This window comes from Clinocottus analis, unplaced genomic scaffold (genome assembly GCF_023055335.1).
Source record: "Clinocottus analis isolate CAN_PGR_092001 unplaced genomic scaffold, fCliAna1.0.p SCAF_6, whole genome shotgun sequence".
NCBI lineage: Eukaryota > Metazoa > Chordata > Actinopteri > Perciformes > Cottidae > Clinocottus > Clinocottus analis.
Window position 1 is genome coordinate 20673779 of NW_027176218.1, and position 19533 is coordinate 20693311.

The window sequence follows — 19533 nt, forward strand, 5'->3', positions numbered from 1 at the left end:
GATATTATCTGTAGAAACCGTTGTTTGTAACTCAGGTGTAAACATGTTTCTGTTCAACAGTTGGCGTTTTTATAACATGGATTTATGTCGGGATTGACTGGCTTTTGCAGCCATTTAAAGAACTTGCAGGTTTTTTCCTTCCTCGTCTTTCAGCACCGGAGGTTGCTATTTAGTTGTGAATGATGTGTTTGTTTACCTGTTGGTTTAATGAAGTGTACACATAACCAACAAACAGCATTGGACCATCAGTCCAGGCTGTTCTTTAATCAACTGGGATGTTTCATGTCTTATATGAGGCTTTGGGCATTAACCAAATCAAGAGGGTATGTTCATCTTGTGCTCAGCTTTATTGCCAATGTTTCGTCCTGGCATAAACACTTACACGTCTTTAGCAGAATGTATTCCTCTGCTGACTTCTTTAACCTTTTGGAAACCGTGAAAATCCTCCTGCGCCAATTTTAAGTCCCAGCATGCCCCATTCAGACAATCTTTTGGGATAACATATGTAATATTTCTCCATTTTTTAAACAAACACAGTTTTTTGACTGAAACTTCTTCCTAACAGGCCAAAGCTTTGTTTTATTGTGATTTTTGTTGCAGATTAAGATTCTTTAGGTCCTAATTTTTCCAAAAAGGTGTCTTATTGACCGCTCGAGGAGGCATTTTTGGGGAATCTGGCTCATATCATGCGGGATGTTCATAGTTACGATCAAAATATCTTTTAAAAGTGATTTTTTTGCAAATATACATTTTTTTCCTAAGACTTTGCTGAACAAATACAAGTATTGGAATCAATTTGGGGTTCCTACGACGACTTAAACACGGGGGAAAAGAGGTCTAGAGACAAAATTGGTTCCACAGTTTTCAGCGGCTTAACTCACAAGAGTTCTCTAATTCTGTATTTGTGAATAAATATTTAGCAATTTGAATAATAAATACAGGTGAACATGCACGCTTTTAGTGAAGTAACAAATACGTTTAAAAAGATGTTTCCAGAGAACTTGCTCTTAACGCTTTGAGGGCGTCTCAAGCGTCACTCAAGAGGACAGGAAGCCCCGAGACCCCTCGTGTTTTGCATCCTGCTTACATCTTATATCCTCTTGAAAAACTGACCGCCTCACCAACAAATTAAGTCACAGGATCATTACCTTTCATTTGAGAAAAGACAGTCCACAGCTCAGATGGATTATTGATCCTCACAGCCAGAAGCTGGAAAAGCCTCCGCTTCCTGGTTCTGGAACATGTACTGTGTAAAAAACACACAGACACATTTAATACCATAATACTTATAGTCATACCAATAGATAGAGCATTGGATATATTATCCAACATGTTGGTTGTTTATTCAGCAGAATTGAATAGTAATGTGGTGGTTAAAGTCCTGTCACTTCACACAGAAGCTTGGCTGTCAACACACGTAGCAGCAATATGAAATGCAACTCTCTCGACAACGATTGTTGCTCCACTTTCTTACGAATTTAGAAGGTGAGCCCTGGTTTTGGTCATCTGGTAATTTAACCATTGATGATTCCAACCCACAAAGACTGGATGGTTATTTTCCCAAAGCACATCAATTCAATGTCACACTGTATTTTGTGTAGCCCCAAATCACAAACTTGCCTTTAGATGTCATGTATACATCAACATACATTGATTTTGCTCCTTTTCTTTTGATCCGCCACATCCTCTCGCATTAGGAAGGTTATTTCTTGAGCAATATTTTCGTGTATAAAGGATGGGGGAAGAGGTAATAGGACTGGAAGAAAATCTGTGAAAGCACCAATGCACTGTACTGCCTCTCATATTAGATGTTCCCTCATGAGCGACTGAAAAACATGTTCAAGTACTGCAGAGGGTCCTTAACATGGTAACTGAATGTCTGTGGGTAAATGGCACAGAATACATTCACAGAACCAGGACCATCAATGCGCACCCAGACTGACTGGAAGTGGAAAAACCTGCAGGAGTCTGAGATAACTGCGAGTAGTATAAAACTAACTAACTATGGCTCTGGATGATGGATAAAAAAGTGAATTATTTTCTATTATCTTATGTGAAAATTACAATTTGTGGTGTCACAGAGAGGTTATGGTCTGAAACTATTTCTTGGCGACCAGGTGGCTTGGGTGACTTCTTGGAGTCTCCTGGTTGGGATATTTTGTGGGGCTAATCGTCCAGTCGGGAGGCCGAAGCAGACGAGAAGGCCTAACGAGATGAGGTCATTAGCAGCACCGTTGAGAGACAAAAAGAAAGAGGACATTCTCGTAAAGAGGCTGGTGAAGAGGAGTTCAAGAGAGTCTAGCGATTGTGTTTTGCAACACAGCATTAGATGTCGCAGCAGCCTGAACCGTGATTTCAACTTCATTTAGGGAACGCTGCTTGACATTCAGGGCCACTGAACAGGACCCATTCCACATTGCTTATCAGGCAAACAAGTCTTCAATGATTTGAAAACAGTTTATAATTTATTTATCACTTCATGGCACCAACTCCCCACCGAACTAATCTCTACTTCTGCTGTTAAATGCAATCTTTAAAGTGCAGATGCTAAGCAGTTTGAGAGAGGCGCTCCATGCTATATAAGGCTGTTTTGTACTCTGCCTCCGGCTGTGCCGCTCACAAGGTGAGCCGCATGAAAGACTATTTAAGTCTCACAAAGTGTCAAGACAGATTGAACTGCCTCACAATCCTGTCTGTGCGATACAAGGTGACCAGAAAATTGGACTTCAATGCCATTATTGATTACTTTGCTAGCATAGAGGTTTAGCAGGCAAAAAGAGGGTAGTAGGGCAGGCAGATCCTGAATCCAAGAGTCACATTGGACCATTTGATCTTCACCATCAGCATCACACACGTTTGTGAATCACTATTGTCGTTCAACAGGAAGGCTCCACCTGGTGGCACATCTCCATTTGTCACTGGTGTTAGTGTTGTTTCAATAGTATTGTATTTATGCAATCAGCGGATCAGACAGGCCTCTTTGTTGATGGCCTAAGGCTGTGTCCATGCCGACGCTAACACTGCATCAAAAAGCGCCGCACCCTCATTCACTTCCATAAGACCAGTGTGTTGGCACAGCAGAGCGCTTTGACAAAACATTGCATGGTTGTCCGGCACAGCGCTAATACATGCAAGCACACATTCCAGGGAGATGACTTTGTGAGGCTAACGTTGAACTTAGTGGCGGGCCGTGTATTTCCTACTTGGGCCTCTGATATCGTTCACATAAATATGCGCATAACGGTATGCGGCGTCATTAACGGACGATGAGTGTAGCCCGCATGAACGAGAACAAATTCACATTAAGCTATAACAAAACATGAGAAAACACTGTTGACTTAAAGACAAGTCTCTTCTCTCTTTGTTAAACAGTGCAATGAGGCGGTTGTACAGTTTATCGGTGCGCTTCAGTCCCAGTAACGGGTCCGTAATCCTCCGTGAGGAAGGCGTCGTCATTAAATCCGCCACCAAGTCCGTTTCTCCTCCTCGTTCAGCCATTAAGTTTTAAAAGAACACCAAGCAAAACACAAAAAAATGTCCGAACTTCTCTTATGTTTCAGTCTGAACTCTTCTTACTCCTACTGAGTTCTGCTAGCAGCTAGCTAGCTTTCTGTTGACTAAAGTCACGCTGGCCCACTGACCAATCACAGCGCATGTTAATGGAGACGTACTTCCAGGCCACCTCGCAGGCCCTGACACGTCAAAGAATACGGCCATCTTGTCAAGCTAAAGATCTGATTGGTTATAGATTATGACAATCGCAACAACATCCCCACGTACTTTAATCTGCAAAGGCCAGCTCGAAGGCCTCGAGACGCTCTTCTTCCAGAGAGACATAAAAAAAAACAAGTTGCACTGGAAGCAGAGCAACAGATGAAGACAGGAGCTGTGCAATGACAACAAAAAGCTAATAGGGAAAAAATATTATTATTGAATAATAAAATAGCTCTAACTTTGTGATTCTGTTCAGGCCCGCCACTGGTTGAATTTCTATTTACTCGCAGCGACGAACCCACAAAGGCCTTAACCCCTTAAATCTGTGCCTCCCTTCGGCTTTAGAAAGTGTTTTGGCAACTTTCAGCTGACTGTTTTGGTCGTAAGAGAAAAATCTGTATTGTAAAAATAAACTTGCAAGAAGCAAAGTAATGAGTAAGGATTTATATTCATACATTTTGGGATTGCAGCAATGTAGTGAAGTAGAGAAGCTGCCATCACACGATGATAAAAGCGGGCAGTCACTTCTGAGTCGGAAAATATCTCCCACTCGGCCGTATACAGCCCTCACACTACATGACTTACTGATTTGAGGTTGGACTCCATCTCTGTGAAGTTCCACTCAGTCAGAGGAAGGCTTAAACTGAAGGGCTACAGAGGGAGACAGAGAGAAACGAGAGTGAGCGGTACAAGCAGAGACAGACACCGATCCAGACACAGTTGAATGCAGGTGAATGAGTTGTCGGTGTGTTTCTGTCCAGATAGATCTACTGACATCCAGAACAGCGCTGGTCCCGGCTTCCACACTGCTCTGCTGGTGGCTCCTGAGCAGCAGCTGCTGCAGCTCCTCCAGGCTCATATCCACGTTCTCCACTGCATCGGAAACCTCCACTCTAAGCACACGCACACACACAAACGCACAAACACGTATGGTCACTTGCGCACTACTTGCATTAGTTTTGTGTCCATGCAAATGTCTGTGTGTGAGTCCCTTGCGTTCTCTTTGTGTGTCCACACACGGCCAGTGGTTCTCAAACTTCTTCTGCCACGCCCCACTTTGGAGGAAGCAAAATGTTCGGGCCCCACCGCCCCGACAACATGGGAACAAAATGGTCCAACTTTTTGAAACTCCTCCATCCATGTTTTTTTAATTAATAGATTAAATAAAATGTAAATCCCTTTCAAGTAAACCAGATTGCTCCATCTGACAAAAACTAATAACATGTGAAATCACTTTGTTAAAACAATGCAAATAAAGTTATATATGTGCAAAAAATAACTCATATTTGGCAAAAAAATTACCAAGGAAGCCGGTTGGATCCCTGTTTTCTCCCCATAGTTTCATGTTGAAGTGCCCTTGAGCAAGGCACTGAAGCCCCAGAGCTTCACAGCAGCACAAAGCTCCTTCATCACTAAGGATGGTGACATGCAGAGAATAATCCCCCCACTGTGGGATTAATAAAGTAAGAATCTGCTGCTCCCCCCGCGCCCCACCCGTAACACCTCCGCGCCCCACAGTTTGAGAACCGCTGGTCCACGCGATCTCGTGTGAGCGCTCACCTCTCCAGGGCCGGTCTCTTACTCCTCCTCTCCACCATCGAGGCCACGGAGCCTCTTCCTTCCAGAACCGACTGGACCATGGCGACGGGGAGGACAGGCGGCTCTGAAGAGCACACCTCGCAGGAGGAGGCCAACGCTACGGCCTCTCCTCCTCCCGCACTGCCTCCTTTCCCTCCTCCTCCTCCTGCTCCTCCTCTCACTCCCGGACTCACAGGCTCCTCTTTGATAAGCATCATGCACTTCTCCCTGTCGGTGGAGTCAAATACTGTGACAACACATTTTGGAGTTTTCATGTTACACTTTTCCTCGTGCGATCCAGTAACCGTGATCTCTTGCGCAATGACAAAGAAAATGGTTGTTTGATGATGCAAATGAGCTAATTATGAAGGTTACTTTGACAATGGGGACTAGTGATGCTGTATTGCATCACTCACCTGGTCTCATCGGGCTGCATCTGGAGGGCCATACTCGCCTGAGACATGTCAGTGACGTCGGATATAATCGGTCCTCCTGTCAGCCCACTAGAGCAAGAGGCCGTGTCACTGGATGGCTGCGGAAGAAGAAGGGGAGGTGACTGGGATGTGGGTTTGGCGTTCGGCTTTAAACTCCTCTCGTAAATTATATATTTTCCAAACCAATCTGATCTTTGGGCCCACTGTGTCGCTCATTTCGAATTCATACATTGCTGGTAATTTGACATTTCAGATTCACAGGCTTAAACTGCCCGACAAAACACCAGAGTCAATAAACATTACATTTCACCATATGAAATTAATATGGCACAGAAATGTATTTCCAGGACACAAAAATGTAACTACGTCTACACAATTAGAGTTATAAACCAAGGCAAACCGCAGTAACTGCATCCTGGATTTGTAGAGCGGCCCAGGAAGCAATAACTTTACTGTGTCTCATATCTGGGCTATAAAAGCCGCTGTCACACTTACTGCACATCCACAGAGAAGCACAGCCGAGACAAAAGAGTCACGGCAAAGCCAGCTGGTGAGATTCGTAGGGCAGTATGTTTCCCTTCTTACATACACACAGCTCACGTCATGGCCCTCCAAAAACTGTGAATGCACACTGCTTCCCTCTCGTGGAGATGTTACGTAATAGCTAAACCGGTGGCAGGGGTTCAAGAATAACAATGTCTGCATACGATCCTCGTTGCAATGTTTGAGGAACAGATTAAGGGGAACAGATTAAGATAAATGTCTTGACCTGCTGAAGGATAGCTTCTATATTAGGAATGGTGTGTGGTAAATCAACCGATAGATCCATTTAAAATCCCAACATGGCCAAGCACTTAGGAAGGCCAGCCATTAACTTCAAAGTTGATGTTTACTGCATGAGCCTGCCAGTACCATTTGTGCTGAATGTGGCTCAGCAGCACAGTGGCTTACTTGTATGGTTCCCAGCCAAATGTGTCATTGACAAAGGTGGCAGAGCAGCAATACATCCACAGATTTATGTTAGCAAACGTATAACAAAGGCCAAAATTATTTCAAAAATAAAAAACACAAAGGCTTGTTCGCTGGACTTTCGGGATTACTGTCATATATTCTCACCGACTGGATGTAGAAAGGCTCATGCATGGGCTCCATCGGGTGACTATGGCTGAACTTGGAGGCAGGAGGGCTGGGAGAGCCATCGTCCAACATCAGGGGCCTGGAGGGAACATTAGTTTTCAATCAGTTACCAATCTTGACTCATAACGGCGACACGCAGCAGGCATTCATCATCAGAGTGTAACAAATGAATAGATAGGAGCTGTTGCAGTGGAAGCATTTATTCATTTTGAATATGAATGAAGTTGCTGAATGGTGCAAATGTTAGATTTTGTCTCGTGCATGTGACTTCCCCGCTGAACTGCTGTTTATTATATGCTAATGCTGAATGGTACTGTATGTGTAAAGTAACATCGCAGCCAGCAGGTCCATGTGGGGCCATGAGGTTTACATTTGGGCTGCAGATAAGGGTCCCAGGTGGGTTTGTCCGCAGTTTCCACGGTGGCCTCGCCTGTGTTTGCCCATATGGGTTTCAAGTTGGATTATTCTCCATATAATAAATAGTAGGGTGATGGGGTTTTGGTGGTGATTAGAGTCTTGGAAATGTCAAAGATTAACAACAAAATTGATTTGATTCCATAAGTATTTTTTTGCAGGGTCAAATACTTCCTCTGGAAACCTTCGTGGCCAAAAATACCTCATTGACTTCCATGAAAACCAGTTTTCACAATTAATGTTCACATTGATAAATCAGATGTTGGTTTAAAAATGATAACACACACACACACACACACACACACACACACACACACACACACACACACACACACACACACACACACACAATGTGAAAATGGTTGAATCTGGTGGAATACAGTGAAAATGTCAAATATCACTACTTTTCTTCAAATTGAAATGATGACATATGGGCGAGTAAAAAGCCAATACCTTATTAATACATCGAGGAACATGTCAACAACAGTGAAACTTAAAAGCACGCACAACTGGCCAAAAGCTTTTCTTTTGGTGAACTTCTCTGCTGGCTGAGACAAAGCAACCAGGTGGACAGAGAACAGGAAGAATGACACTAACTTCATTCTTTATACACTTTATTTATAGTGTTATTGGTTTTTATCAACATTTAACATGTTGTTTAGATGTATTTTAATACACCTTTTAATCCTGTTTTTTAAAATGGTATACATGTTTTAAAAGCAACTATTTAGTAATGTAGAAAGCAGAGTATTGATAAGAGGAGCTCCAAATTGTATTAAATCCTGAAGATAACTCCCTGAAGGCCACCGTGATTCTCCAACGCTGCGTGGAAAGGGAGGGGCGAGCAGAGGGGTGTGTGGTTGATTGCAATCTCCTACACACCACTAGATGTCATTCAATCTTACACACTAAGCCTTCAGAGACAAGTTTGTTGTCGGTCCACATGCATTGAGTTTCAGGGCCGACTTTCAGCCTCACAAGCAGCACGGCTCAGGAACAGTGCATTTGTTTTCCCCAATAACACTTCCACCAGCTTTAAACTTTACAACGTTAGCATGCTAATCTCCGAAACGAAGACGGTCAACATTATACTTTATACTTAGAGCAACTACAGCCTCTTACAGAGAGGCTGTAGAGACTGAGGGTGCTTCAACAGCGTTAACCCTTTGGTTCAATTAAAGCGAGCTCAGGTCGGTCGTCCCAGTCTGAGCTAAATCTTTTCCGAGCACTTGCAGATGTGACAGTAATTCATGAGGGGAGAGTGAAGGCGTGAGTAACAGATGAGAGCGGGTTGACGTCAAACACAGATGGCGGACACTCAGAGAGATTATGAAAGCCAGGAGGCCTCACATGACGATGACTACCATTAAAACACGGGGCCGAAAATTTCAACTGTTGTTAGCCAGCACACTGACACTAAAATACACGTTTCTAAAGCACTTTTGTGTTCCAGCGGGCCTTTCCTTTCTCATGGCGGCCTTGTTCACACTCAGCAGCAAAGCTGAACCAGCGTTTTACACACAGGCTGTAGCAGGGTCATGCACTCCACTCTGCCTTCACTGTGTGTGTGCGTGCGTGTGTGTGTGTGTGTGTGTGTGTGACTGATTCAGCACTTGTCTCCATTCACAGCGCTCGTTGAGTTAGATTGTTCAGTTTGTCAGCTGAGCCAGCCCTTCCCTCTGCTGCACTGTGGCCCTGTTTGTCTCACTTTTGTTGACTTCTCCACTGTGTGTGTGTGTGTGTGTGTGTGTGTGTGTGCGCTCACGCGTGCATGTACTCACAGCTTTCTCTTCAGGCCCACAGTGCTGGGTGTGTTGGACTGCATCTGGCTGAACAGAAACTGAATCAGCTGGCAAAGAGAGAAAAAGGCTCAGCATGAATCAGCATCCTCACACATATGCACACCCTCTGACACACTGGTTCCTGCTTGAAACATAAAGGCAGGAAAAGGGAGTTAAGCTGTGTTACCTGTAATCCATTTCATAGAAAAATATTCATATGAAATGTCTATAACACATTTAACCTTTTGGATTCTATATTATACACAATAAAGAACAGACATTACTTTGATTTAATAATTATTGTATAAAAAAACAAGTTCCTTTTTGGCGTAGGGTTGAACAAAAGATTCATCTGATCTGTTAAATATATATTTCATGTTTCACACGTAGACTGACCTTGTTCATGACTTTCTGTTGCTGTGTGTGATTCTGCCTCAGTGAGACCACCTCTCTCCACAGCACCTCGTTCTGCCTGCACACAGGAGGAGGAAGATGTCAGCGGGAGGAGGTGCAAAGCAAAAGAAGAAACACAGAAAACTAAATCATGCTTTTTTTTTTTCATTTATTGTAAAAGCTATAATTATGACTTATTTTTGTGGTGGAACTGGGCTTCCTTAGATTCCTTTTCACCTTGTTAAAAATCACAAGCTAGTTAACCTGAATATAGTTTGTTTTTATTGCCTCCAAATATTTTCCTTCTCACAATTTTGGTCTTGACTTCGAAAGGATGTTTTTAATAAAGATGTCGCCCTGTTCAGTGTCACTAATAACCCAAACCCTAAAAGATAACTCCAACAAAAGTTATTTTGTCTTGTGACGCAGCAGAACCAGACTTATGGTTGTGTTTATTCCACGGCAAAACCTGTCACCTATATTACCCACAATGCAACTACAACAACAGTTTGATCAGAGATGCAGGTGTATTATGGTACAACATGCTTGATACAACTCCCTAAGGCCTTCGATCTGTAGTTCCCCGTTAACCCGGCACTCTAGAAGATCAATACGATCAACATGTCATGCAAATCGTTGTGTTTTGGCCCAGATATAATGACCCAGACTCATTTTCAAGCAAACACACATGTTTTTTAAGGTGCCTATTTTTTAAAAGACTACACATTTATATTAGAAGAACCAGCACGCGCAGAACGTACAGCTGCTGGAGGACCAATCGGGCATTGGTTGTCACAATCAGCCATATTTTATTTATGTCAGACACCACTATATAGAGTCTATATTCGGCCTATATTCTACCAATTTTAGTTCTCTTGTCACTCCAAGGAGGTGCACATGTGATGAAGAGCCTCACAGTTATTGTACTTTTTTTAAGAAATGGAGAATTAGCTCCATGTGTGCACAAAATGCTAAAGATGAAGGTCTGTGGTGGAATATTTTGAGAGAGCGTTGTCCACGCCTGCATCCATGGCTGTACATGTGCACGTGCACACACCTGGTCGTCCTTTCTGAGAAGGTCCTTATTGGTGTGTGCATGTGTGTGCGTTGGTCAGGTGAGCAGGTGAACATTCTCTCCTCGCATTCGCAAACAATGCAGAGCACAAAGCAGCTTCACCTCACAATAGACACACGGCAGCTATTTTCAGCAACAATGGCCTCGAGAGAAAATGTCAGTTCATTCACTGGATGATTTGTTCCAATTTAGCAAGAGGAATAACAGACAGGTCAACTGCTCTTCTCCCATTTACCCCCTGAAATATGTTTTTCATAAACGGGGTTTTTTGAGGCTTGTTTGTAAAAAAATGTCATGCTGACTGCATATAGCTCATATTACTGTCCAGTGAATTCTCATTTACATAAGTTCACACTGGTTTGTGTCCAACCAGTAATACCGAATGATACCTGTAGTTACCTGCAGTGTAATTCAACCTCAATAAAATATGAACCTAAATAATCCACGTCTTAACCCTTGTATGGTGTTAATTTTTTTTTTTACTCAGCAGGTGTGTTGTGGGTCTGTTGGACCTGCTGTATTTTGGGGATTTTAATTCAACACAATTAAACAAAAATAATCAACAGATGTTTTCTTCATCCACATTAGAAGCAATATAAACAGCATAGATGGTTAATAATTTAATTCAGGTAAACAATTTCCACACTTTTATTTGCGCCCGGGTCCAGTGGACCCAAACACATTGTATGTAATATAAATATGTACGGGTAGGGGGGCTACGGTGTGCGGTCCATGAAAATTTTGTCTGATATAGGTTCTTCGCAGAAAATTAGTTTGAAAAAAATAGTGAATCATATTATTTTTGTTTTGAATTAAAACGGGATCCAAACACCATACAAGGGTTAAAACGAGACTTAAGGTCTACCTACAAGACGGGCCTCAAAAAAGTGGACTGATGCAGGATTTGTGTCAGTCAATTTGGTACAACGGGCTAACTTTGCAGTAAATACGTAAATGGATTAGCGGTTATCGATCAATACACAAACACAAATTGAACATGAGACTTTTGACTGCTTTACATGGAGTGGAACAGTCTTGTGGGATCATGGTACACACACACATACATGTTTGTATTACTTCATGGGGACCACTGACTGGTACCAGCCCGGTGGGACCCACCATTTCTGAAGGGTGTCGACTTGTGGGGTCATGGTACACACACACACACACACACACACACACACACACACACACACACACACACACACACACACACACACACACACACACACACATTCATATTTGTATTTCCTCATGGGGACCACTGACTGGTACCAGCCTGGTGGGACCCACCCTTTCTGAAGGGTGTCAACTTGTGTGTGTGTGTGTGTGGGGGGGGGGGGGGATCATGGTACACACACACACACACACACACACACACACACACACACACACACACACACACACACCATCTCTATACTCACTGTTTCATGTCCTGCATCTGGCACTCCATGTTGTCCTGCTGTGTTCGGAGAAGCTGCACTTCATAGAGCAGTTTGCTGAGGTCCTCCTGACGCACTTTGGTCTCCTCACTCTTCACTATGGACACCTGAACACACAGCACATTCTGATTGGTTAACGTACTCAGGAACAGCACACGCAACCACACATTCACTGTGATGCCTGTGAGCAGAGAAAGTCAGTGGAGGTTTTGGCCACACTAGCAGCGCGGCTCCAGATGCTCTATCCACTTGTGTAAAACTGAAATGGGAAGTAGAACTGAGCATTAAGAGTGATTGGCATTCCATGTGTATAACGCAACAAACTTCCACTAGCTCTAAAAGATGGAGAGAATTTGGTTGGAAGAACTTAATCCGCTTTTTCATTACACCGCACACAAAACATAAACAATCGGGAAAAGAGCAGGCATGCTGCAGAAGTGTGAGCAGATGAATGCCAACCACTCACACATTTTCTGGACATGTTTAAAAATACAAACATTCCAGGACAGAGTTATTCAGATATTATGCTACAGGATTTCCAGGGAGCCATGGATTGTGTACCTCGGGCTGATACATGGCGACATAATTCAAAAGAAGGACATCTACTGCTTTAAAATCCTGATTCGCAAGTAAAAAGGGTCAAAAAGTGACCTTCCAAGCCCAGGACACTGGCTGGACATTGTAGAGGAGATGTACTTTATGGAAAAATGCACTCTTTTTTTCTAAGGATCAAAGCAGGGATCCATGAACAACGCTGGAGGAAATGGACTGTACACAAGGGAAAAGATGAGTAATGTTCTCAGCTGACCTGAAAATTGTAAAAAGTGATTCAAGTGAAAAAAAAGAAAAGAAAGAAGGGAAAGGAAAGGAAAATCCATAAACTTCTGCTCAACAAAATCAATTGCACTTACATACATCTCTATGAAATCCACAAGGGAATTACCAGGGACGCTACCGAATAGACTGAGTGGTAAAGGGCTAATACTGAGCCACCGCGATGGTGAGTGTGTCTCTCATCGCTCTCATATCCTACGTTTCCTGTCCAAAATTCCACTTTTTATAGATGATGCATTTCTCCTGATTACAATGAAGCACATCATGGAGATTTACGATTCAAATGCAAGCAAAGTAATTCCACAGGTTTTCATTACAGCTGTGTAAATGTGTTTTTCCAAACTCAAGACTTTTAGACTCTATAAATATAAATCCTGTTACAATATTTTGATTCATTCTGACAAGTTTGTTTTAAGACATTGTATGTGTATGCATCTGTGTGTGCGTGTATGCATATGTGTGTGTGTGCGTGTGTGTGTGTGTGTCCATACCTTCCTCTTGATGTGCTCCAGCATGTGTTCATGTCCCTGGAGGAAATACAGATGTTGGAACTCTGTGTCGTCTCTCTCCGGCTTCACCAGGCCGCTCTGCTCAATGTTCACCACCTTACGGAAACCATCTAGACACATACATGTTAGACACACACACACACACAGACACACACAGAGAGACACACACAAAGTGTCAGTGCCTTCTGTCATTGAGAGCAGAGAAGACAAGAAGAGACGTGTCGGCTACTCACACATGTTGAGCTGTCGAACAAAGCTCGCCATATTATTGTGTTTAAAGTACTTTGGCAGGACTTCTTTGGCAAAGCGTCCCTGGTCAAACACATGGAAACTGGTCCCAGACTGAAATAGAGAATAGTCAGAAAAAACTCAATCTTTAGTCAAGACAGACCAGACAGAGCCGGTCAATGCAATCAAAGTAATGCTGGAGGAAGTCCCTTCTGATGATAGATTTGACTTTACAATCAACAAAACAACCTATCTGGTTATCTGGTACTATTAATATAGCTACTATTAAACCTCTCAGTAAATGATGCATTTTGTTATCATAAATATTGGTTCAGAAAATCTGACTCATAATCCCAAAACAGGATAAGAGTTGTAACTTCTATACCAATGGGGGATTTAAATATACCAGAAATGCTGAATTTCTGAACACAAAGCAGAAACGTTTGGCTTCGGAATTTTTTTTTTGCTATTTATTAATCTGCATGAATTCAGAAACACCTTTTTTTTCACGCTGTTTGGATCCTGAGGAGCACTTCTGCAGCCATTTTATTTGTTCATCAACACTAAATGTACGGTGACATACAAATCTCTCTGATGCTCTAATGATATGTGATGCGAGTGAAAACATTTTTAATTGTATGGAAGTTGCCAGAAACCATGTGACTTGAGTTTGTCATCGTAGTAATGCTACCTTACTCCTAAAATTATTTCTGTAAGGAGGTAATCTATTTTTCCCAGAGCACAGGAATTATTCATCAGCAGCCAAATTTATCTCAGTCAGCCAATCAAACAAACTCTCGCTCTCTCCCTCTCTCTCTCTCTCCCTCTCTCTGTGTGATGAGTCATCCTCTCTCTCCCAACGATGTATTCTTCTAAGCAACTAGCGGCTTTGTTTTTTCACTGAAAAGCAGCATTGTGTAAAGTGAGTGTTGTAAATACTTTACATTGAGGGTAAGTACAAGCCATTTGCACAACAGGTGTGAAATTCATAAAGTTCAGACATTTCTAATGCGACGTTGCTGTTACTATGTATGTTGCTCTCTTGACTACTAATAGACTGACAATGCAACAGCTGATGGTGCACGCTCTAACTGCAGATGTCATGGGACTGAAGAGCATCTGTCTAAATGTTTGTCTCCCAACAAAGAAGAACAGAGAAGCTGTCCTCTTCCTGTTGATCAGTGAAGCATACACATGAATCCTGCACAACTCATCCCCGTGAGGACAAACAGAGAAAACCCAGTTGAAACCCACGTATGTCTCTGTTTGGATATGGACAATGTCGTCACATTTAACTGGCGAAAAAATTATATATCTTTTTAAAAGGATCAAACAATGATGAAGCACTTCTATTTGCACACAGAACCAAAGACGTTGCTGCTCTTCTGTGGGTTAAAGGTCAAACATGCTAATGATAGCACAATGTAAAAGGGTGAGACCCATAATACACTTTTAACACCAAAGAAAGCCCCCGATAAAACTTTCAGTAATAAAAATAAATAATCCTCTTCTAAATGAAGTCAGACAACCTGACACAAGTTTTATTTGAATGGATTTTCATGTATGCAGGCATTACGGTGGCTTATTAGTGTAACATAAAGTTAAACTAGCTTCACCTTAACAGTACACATGAATGCATCTGCAACAATTTCATGTATCATAATATATAATCCACTTTTTATTCTACTTGATAGCCGATAATCCTTCTGCTTGTTTACTGAAAGACTTTGACGGCCTTGATACTTGTACTGAAGTTCAGGATCTACGTTCTTCCTCCACCACTTTGTGGGCTTCCTCCGTCCACTAATGCTGCGTTATACCATCAACCAGAAGGCCACATCAAGTGTTTAATGAAAAAAATATAGAGTAGCTAAATCTAAACTAGCTAAATGTCAAAATGTGTTGCTATGTTGTTTGAGAGCTAGTTACAGTACCAACATCTGAAAGTTATCTTCTCCGTATAAATGTAAAAAAAAAAAATTGTGTGTACACTTTCCAAAGAAAAAACAGATTGTCAAGGCTTGTTTTTGTTTACGTTTGCCGTTGTGTACCCGGAAGTCGCATATTTAAATATAAAAGACGAATAAGACCTTCTTTATCTCTCTTTAACAAACCACATACAAAGAAACAAGCTCAATATCATTTTCATCAATGTTTTTCTGCTCACGTCGTGTGAAAAAAAGGTCATATCAGTGCCGAGAGAACACCAGGCAGATGATGAACACTCGCACTAAGGTGTGTTCACCAAGGAAGACCAGGATGGTTTGGCGGACATGTTTGGGGAACTGAAATGACATTCCTCACAGAATAACGACAGTGTGATGTACAGCAAAGTCCTGAGGACGGACTCACAGCGCTCCAGCAGATGAGGTGGTTGGTATCTGGATCCTCCACCAGGGTCCACAGCTTGGTGAGGAAGGCTGGGACGTTGCTGGCGTAGCTGCCATCCACACCCACGGCACCCGGAGACTCCTGCATGCTGACACCTGTCCACTACCGAGACGGCTCACAACAGGGAACCAAATGTGTGTGTGTGTGAGTAGAAAGGGTGTGTGTGTGCGTGTGTGTGTGTGTATGCAGACTCCCAGACTCCTAGTCCATGTTTGGGAAACTCCACTTCTGAAGATCCGCTACTGATAATCCCAGGTTTGTCTCAGTCTCTTTGATTCCATTTCATTCGGTCCAACTGTCTCTGTACTTGTGGACACGCTCTCACCTGGTCTCGGATTTTCAATTTCTCTTTTTCTGTTCAAAATGTTGTCATTTAATCCGGCAGCTCTTACAGTTTCTTTTTCTCTTCTGCTCTTCTCTCTCTCTCTGTCCTCCCTGCCACACCAGTCATCTAACTGAATGTCATCACAGAAGGTCCATGTCAGCACACGGACACACACACACACACACAGCATTCAAGCCCCCCCCACCTCCCCGCCCCCCCCCCGGCCCCCATTACCCCCAGGCCTCCCGCTGACAACCAAGAGACCGCCCAGTAAAACAATACAGCATCCACACAAAAGCTCCAATAATACACCACTGTGCAGCAGACAGAAGGCTACCTGGTTAAAGTGTGTAGTGTCGGGTCCAGTGCACCTGTGTGCCAGGTAGAAAGGGTCCCATCTCATTTCTGTCCACCCACAGACATCAAACATGTCTTGACGTAGAAAGTAGACATACTGTACTGTTTGTGCAGTACAGGAAATACACTGGTTATAGTGTCTCTCAATGTCGGTTCATTTTTGTGGTTAACCCGTTGAAAACTGTGGAACCATCGTTGGCTCCAGACCTCCTTTTCCCTGCGTTTCAGTGTTTTTCCCTGTGTTTGAGTTGTCGTAGGAACCCCAAATTACTTCCAATACTTGTGTTTATTGTATGTATTTGTTCAGCAAAGTCTTGGGAAAAAAATGTATATCCACAAAAAAAAAAATCACTTTTATTATTTAGATCATAACTATGAACATCCAGCATGATGTGAGCTAGATTCCCTCAAAATGCCTCCTGGAGCGGTCAATAAGACACCTTTTGGGAAAGATTAGGGAATAAAGAATCGGGAGCTGCAACAAACATCACAATAAAACAAAGACTTGGTCTGTTAGGAAGGAGTTTCAGTCAAAAAAACTGTGTTGTTTGGTTCAGAAATGGAAAAGTGGTGTATTTTACGCCAAAAGACTGTCTGAATGGGGCATGCTGGGACTTAAAATGGGAGCAGGAGGATTTTCGCATGGTTTCCAAAAGGTTAAATAGAGGATGAGTGCTATAACTTACAAGTTTAAGAATACTCAATGAATATATTCCTCTGATTTAGGTCTCAAACAGCATGTATAGGCCCCACAGTGACGTTGGTGACGTGACCTTTCCTCTAGTGCCACCGTCACGACAAAATTTCCGCTTGCTCACGAAAAAAAAGAAAACCAAAGGGGAGGATTTACGTTCTTTGTTGAGAAGGTGACAATATATTTGATTTAAATGTATATCATTTTGTGATTTAAATTGTATACTGGCAAAAAAATAAACAGTGCAGTATAATACTGCTGAAAGTCTGTCTGTTCATTTATCAGTGATAGATGGAAAAAATACTTCAGAGTTCATAGTTTAATCTGATTAGATATAAGACATAATTAACATTCTGTAAACTACATGATGACTGCAATTAGCAGCTTTGTTGCATTGAATAAACGTCACAGTAGTTTCTATAATTTCTTTGGCCACTTGGAGGCAGTAGAAACAAATTGTTTATGGTTTTAAATACAACTTGTTCCTCACAAACATTTGGGTTCAATGACAGAGATAAAGAGCCGTAATGCCGAGGGAGGAGCAGAGTTAGTGAACCCCTCTGTGGGTTTGTCACCATAAGTGACCCCTTTCACATAGAGTTGCGTATCCATTATACATATGAAAATATTGGTAAAGCTTAAAAAACAACTGATTTCATTTCTATGAGTTGAAATTTTGTGTAATGTTTAAAACCGTGACATTTATCGCCAAAGATTCTGAATCAATATGCAACTGCCAAATATCGATTTCTAAAAGTTTTTTCTCTCTACAAAAGACCCTAGATTAGTGTTATTATATTATAATTATACTATGTCAGGTAACCATGTACCTTTCAGCTGTTCGCTCCATATTAGACTGGATTTGTGTGTTTGTAATCTTTTTAACTGTAAAACCTCCACAATCTTATGTTTTGCTTTCATGTCATAATTATCCGCACCACCTTTATTGGCACATGGCGGACTGGGGTCGATCCTAAAATGAAAACCTCGACGTAGGCCTAATAAATGAGGAATGTATTTCGAAACAGGAAAAGATTTTGATTTTAATCTTGACCCTTATGTATCAAAATCAAATTGTGAGATACCGAAAGAGTAATACCTATAGTATCAAGGTAACTTTTGTCTTAGGACAGTTTTTCTGTCTTCGACATTCATATAATAAGGTTTGGGGGTCTGGGTTGTCCCAAAAACCATCGTGTAGTCTGGCTCTCCAGCATCCTCAGGCCACACAAACTTGAACCTCCTTAGCAGCGTCACTATGATGAGGAAGAGCTCCATGCGAGCCAGACCCTCTCCAAGACACGTACGAGGACCTGCGGGTCAAAACATGTTCACGTTTTTAGTCAATCAATCCGTCAATCTATATGAATGTAAAACCCTTTCCCTCACCAGCAGAGAAGGGCATGAAGGCCTCGGGCTTCACGAACTCCCCCTTCTCATTGAGAAAGTTTTCAGGGTTGAATTCAAGGGGGGATTTCCACTGTCCCTCCTCCTTCAGCAGTGAGGAAAGGTTGGGGATGACAACGGTTCCCTGGAGAATATACAAAGAATCCAAAAAATACTTTGACTCGATGGTAGACCTTGTTTCCTGTGCTGTCACATCGGGTGACCTGTGTGTATCAGTTACATGTAAAACAAGTGCCTCCAATCAATGGCAATCCATCAAGGTCTAATCTACCTTTATAAATGTTCCTTAGCGAGAGTTGTGACAGAAAATAAATATGGGACAGAAGCTCTAAGGCACATGCTCTTCTTTTTGCACTTTATTTTGGCATGTATTTAATTCAGTTTATTTTGTATAGCCCAAAATCACAACTACAAGATTTGCCTTGGGGGCTTTACAATCTGTACACATGACATCCCTGTGCCAGGACCTCACATCGGCTCAGGAACAACTCCCCAAATAAAGATATTAAAACCCCTTTCACTGGGAAAAAAAAGGGAAGAAACCTGATGGAGAGCAACAGAGGAGGATCCCTCTCCAGGATGGACAGAAACAATAGATGTCATGTGACATTACGACAGAAAGTATTCATATGATGAGTAGTATACGCATGGACCACGATCCAAATCGCCACAGTCCATGTCAGCGGAAGAGGGAGAGAGGACGGGCATCAGCAGGGTATTAGTATGCTTTCTCTGACAATAAGAGAGACACACAGGGAAGCCGCTGCCTTCCTTGTCTGTCTCTCACTGTCGGAGAGAGAGGAGGACATGCAGCAAAGGG

The 19533-nt window shown here is 42.4% G+C and overlaps 2 protein-coding genes across 2 annotated transcripts in view; both read right to left on the reverse strand.

Moving 5' to 3' along the window:
- Nucleotides 1–1186: 1186 nt before the first annotated feature.
- hsf4 (heat shock transcription factor 4) lies at nt 1187–16017 on the reverse strand. Its single transcript, XM_068603773.1, has 12 exons — nt 15892–16017; nt 13545–13653; nt 13294–13421; nt 11951–12075; nt 9455–9530; nt 9059–9126; nt 6843–6942; nt 5709–5824; nt 5275–5520; nt 4490–4607; nt 4300–4365; nt 1187–1246 (listed from the first exon to the last, which is right to left on the reverse strand). Exons 1-12 carry the CDS (start codon nt 16015–16017, stop codon nt 1187–1189), a joined length of 1338 nt encoding a protein of 445 aa, XP_068459874.1.
- A 2396-nt stretch (nt 16018–18413) lies between these two features.
- The window catches only part of LOC137803768 (cytochrome P450 2D28-like), a 5816-nt gene continuing 4696 nt past the window's right edge, over nt 18414–19533 (reverse strand). The window contains exons 8-9 of the mRNA XM_068602488.1: nt 18696–18837; nt 18414–18619 (exon numbers count right to left, since the gene is read on the reverse strand). Of these exons, the coding sequence (XP_068458589.1) occupies nt 18414–18619; nt 18696–18837 (348 nt within the window). The remainder of the gene's footprint in view (nt 18620–18695; nt 18838–19533) is intronic.

Excerpts from the sequence above, each read along its gene's own strand:
- hsf4 (XM_068603773.1), bottom strand. The coding sequence starts at position 16,017 with ATGCAGGAGTCTCCGGGTGCCGTGGGTGTGGATGGCAGCTACGCCAGC. Across the intron at positions 9,531-11,950 it reads CAGATGCAGGACATGAAACA|GCAGAACGAGGTGCTGTGGA; the intron begins GTGAGTATAGAG and ends TCCTGTGTGCAG. Across the intron at positions 5,825-6,842 it reads AGCCTTTCTACATCCAGTCG|CCATCCAGTGACACGGCCTC; the intron begins GTGAGAATATAT and ends CTTCTTCCGCAG.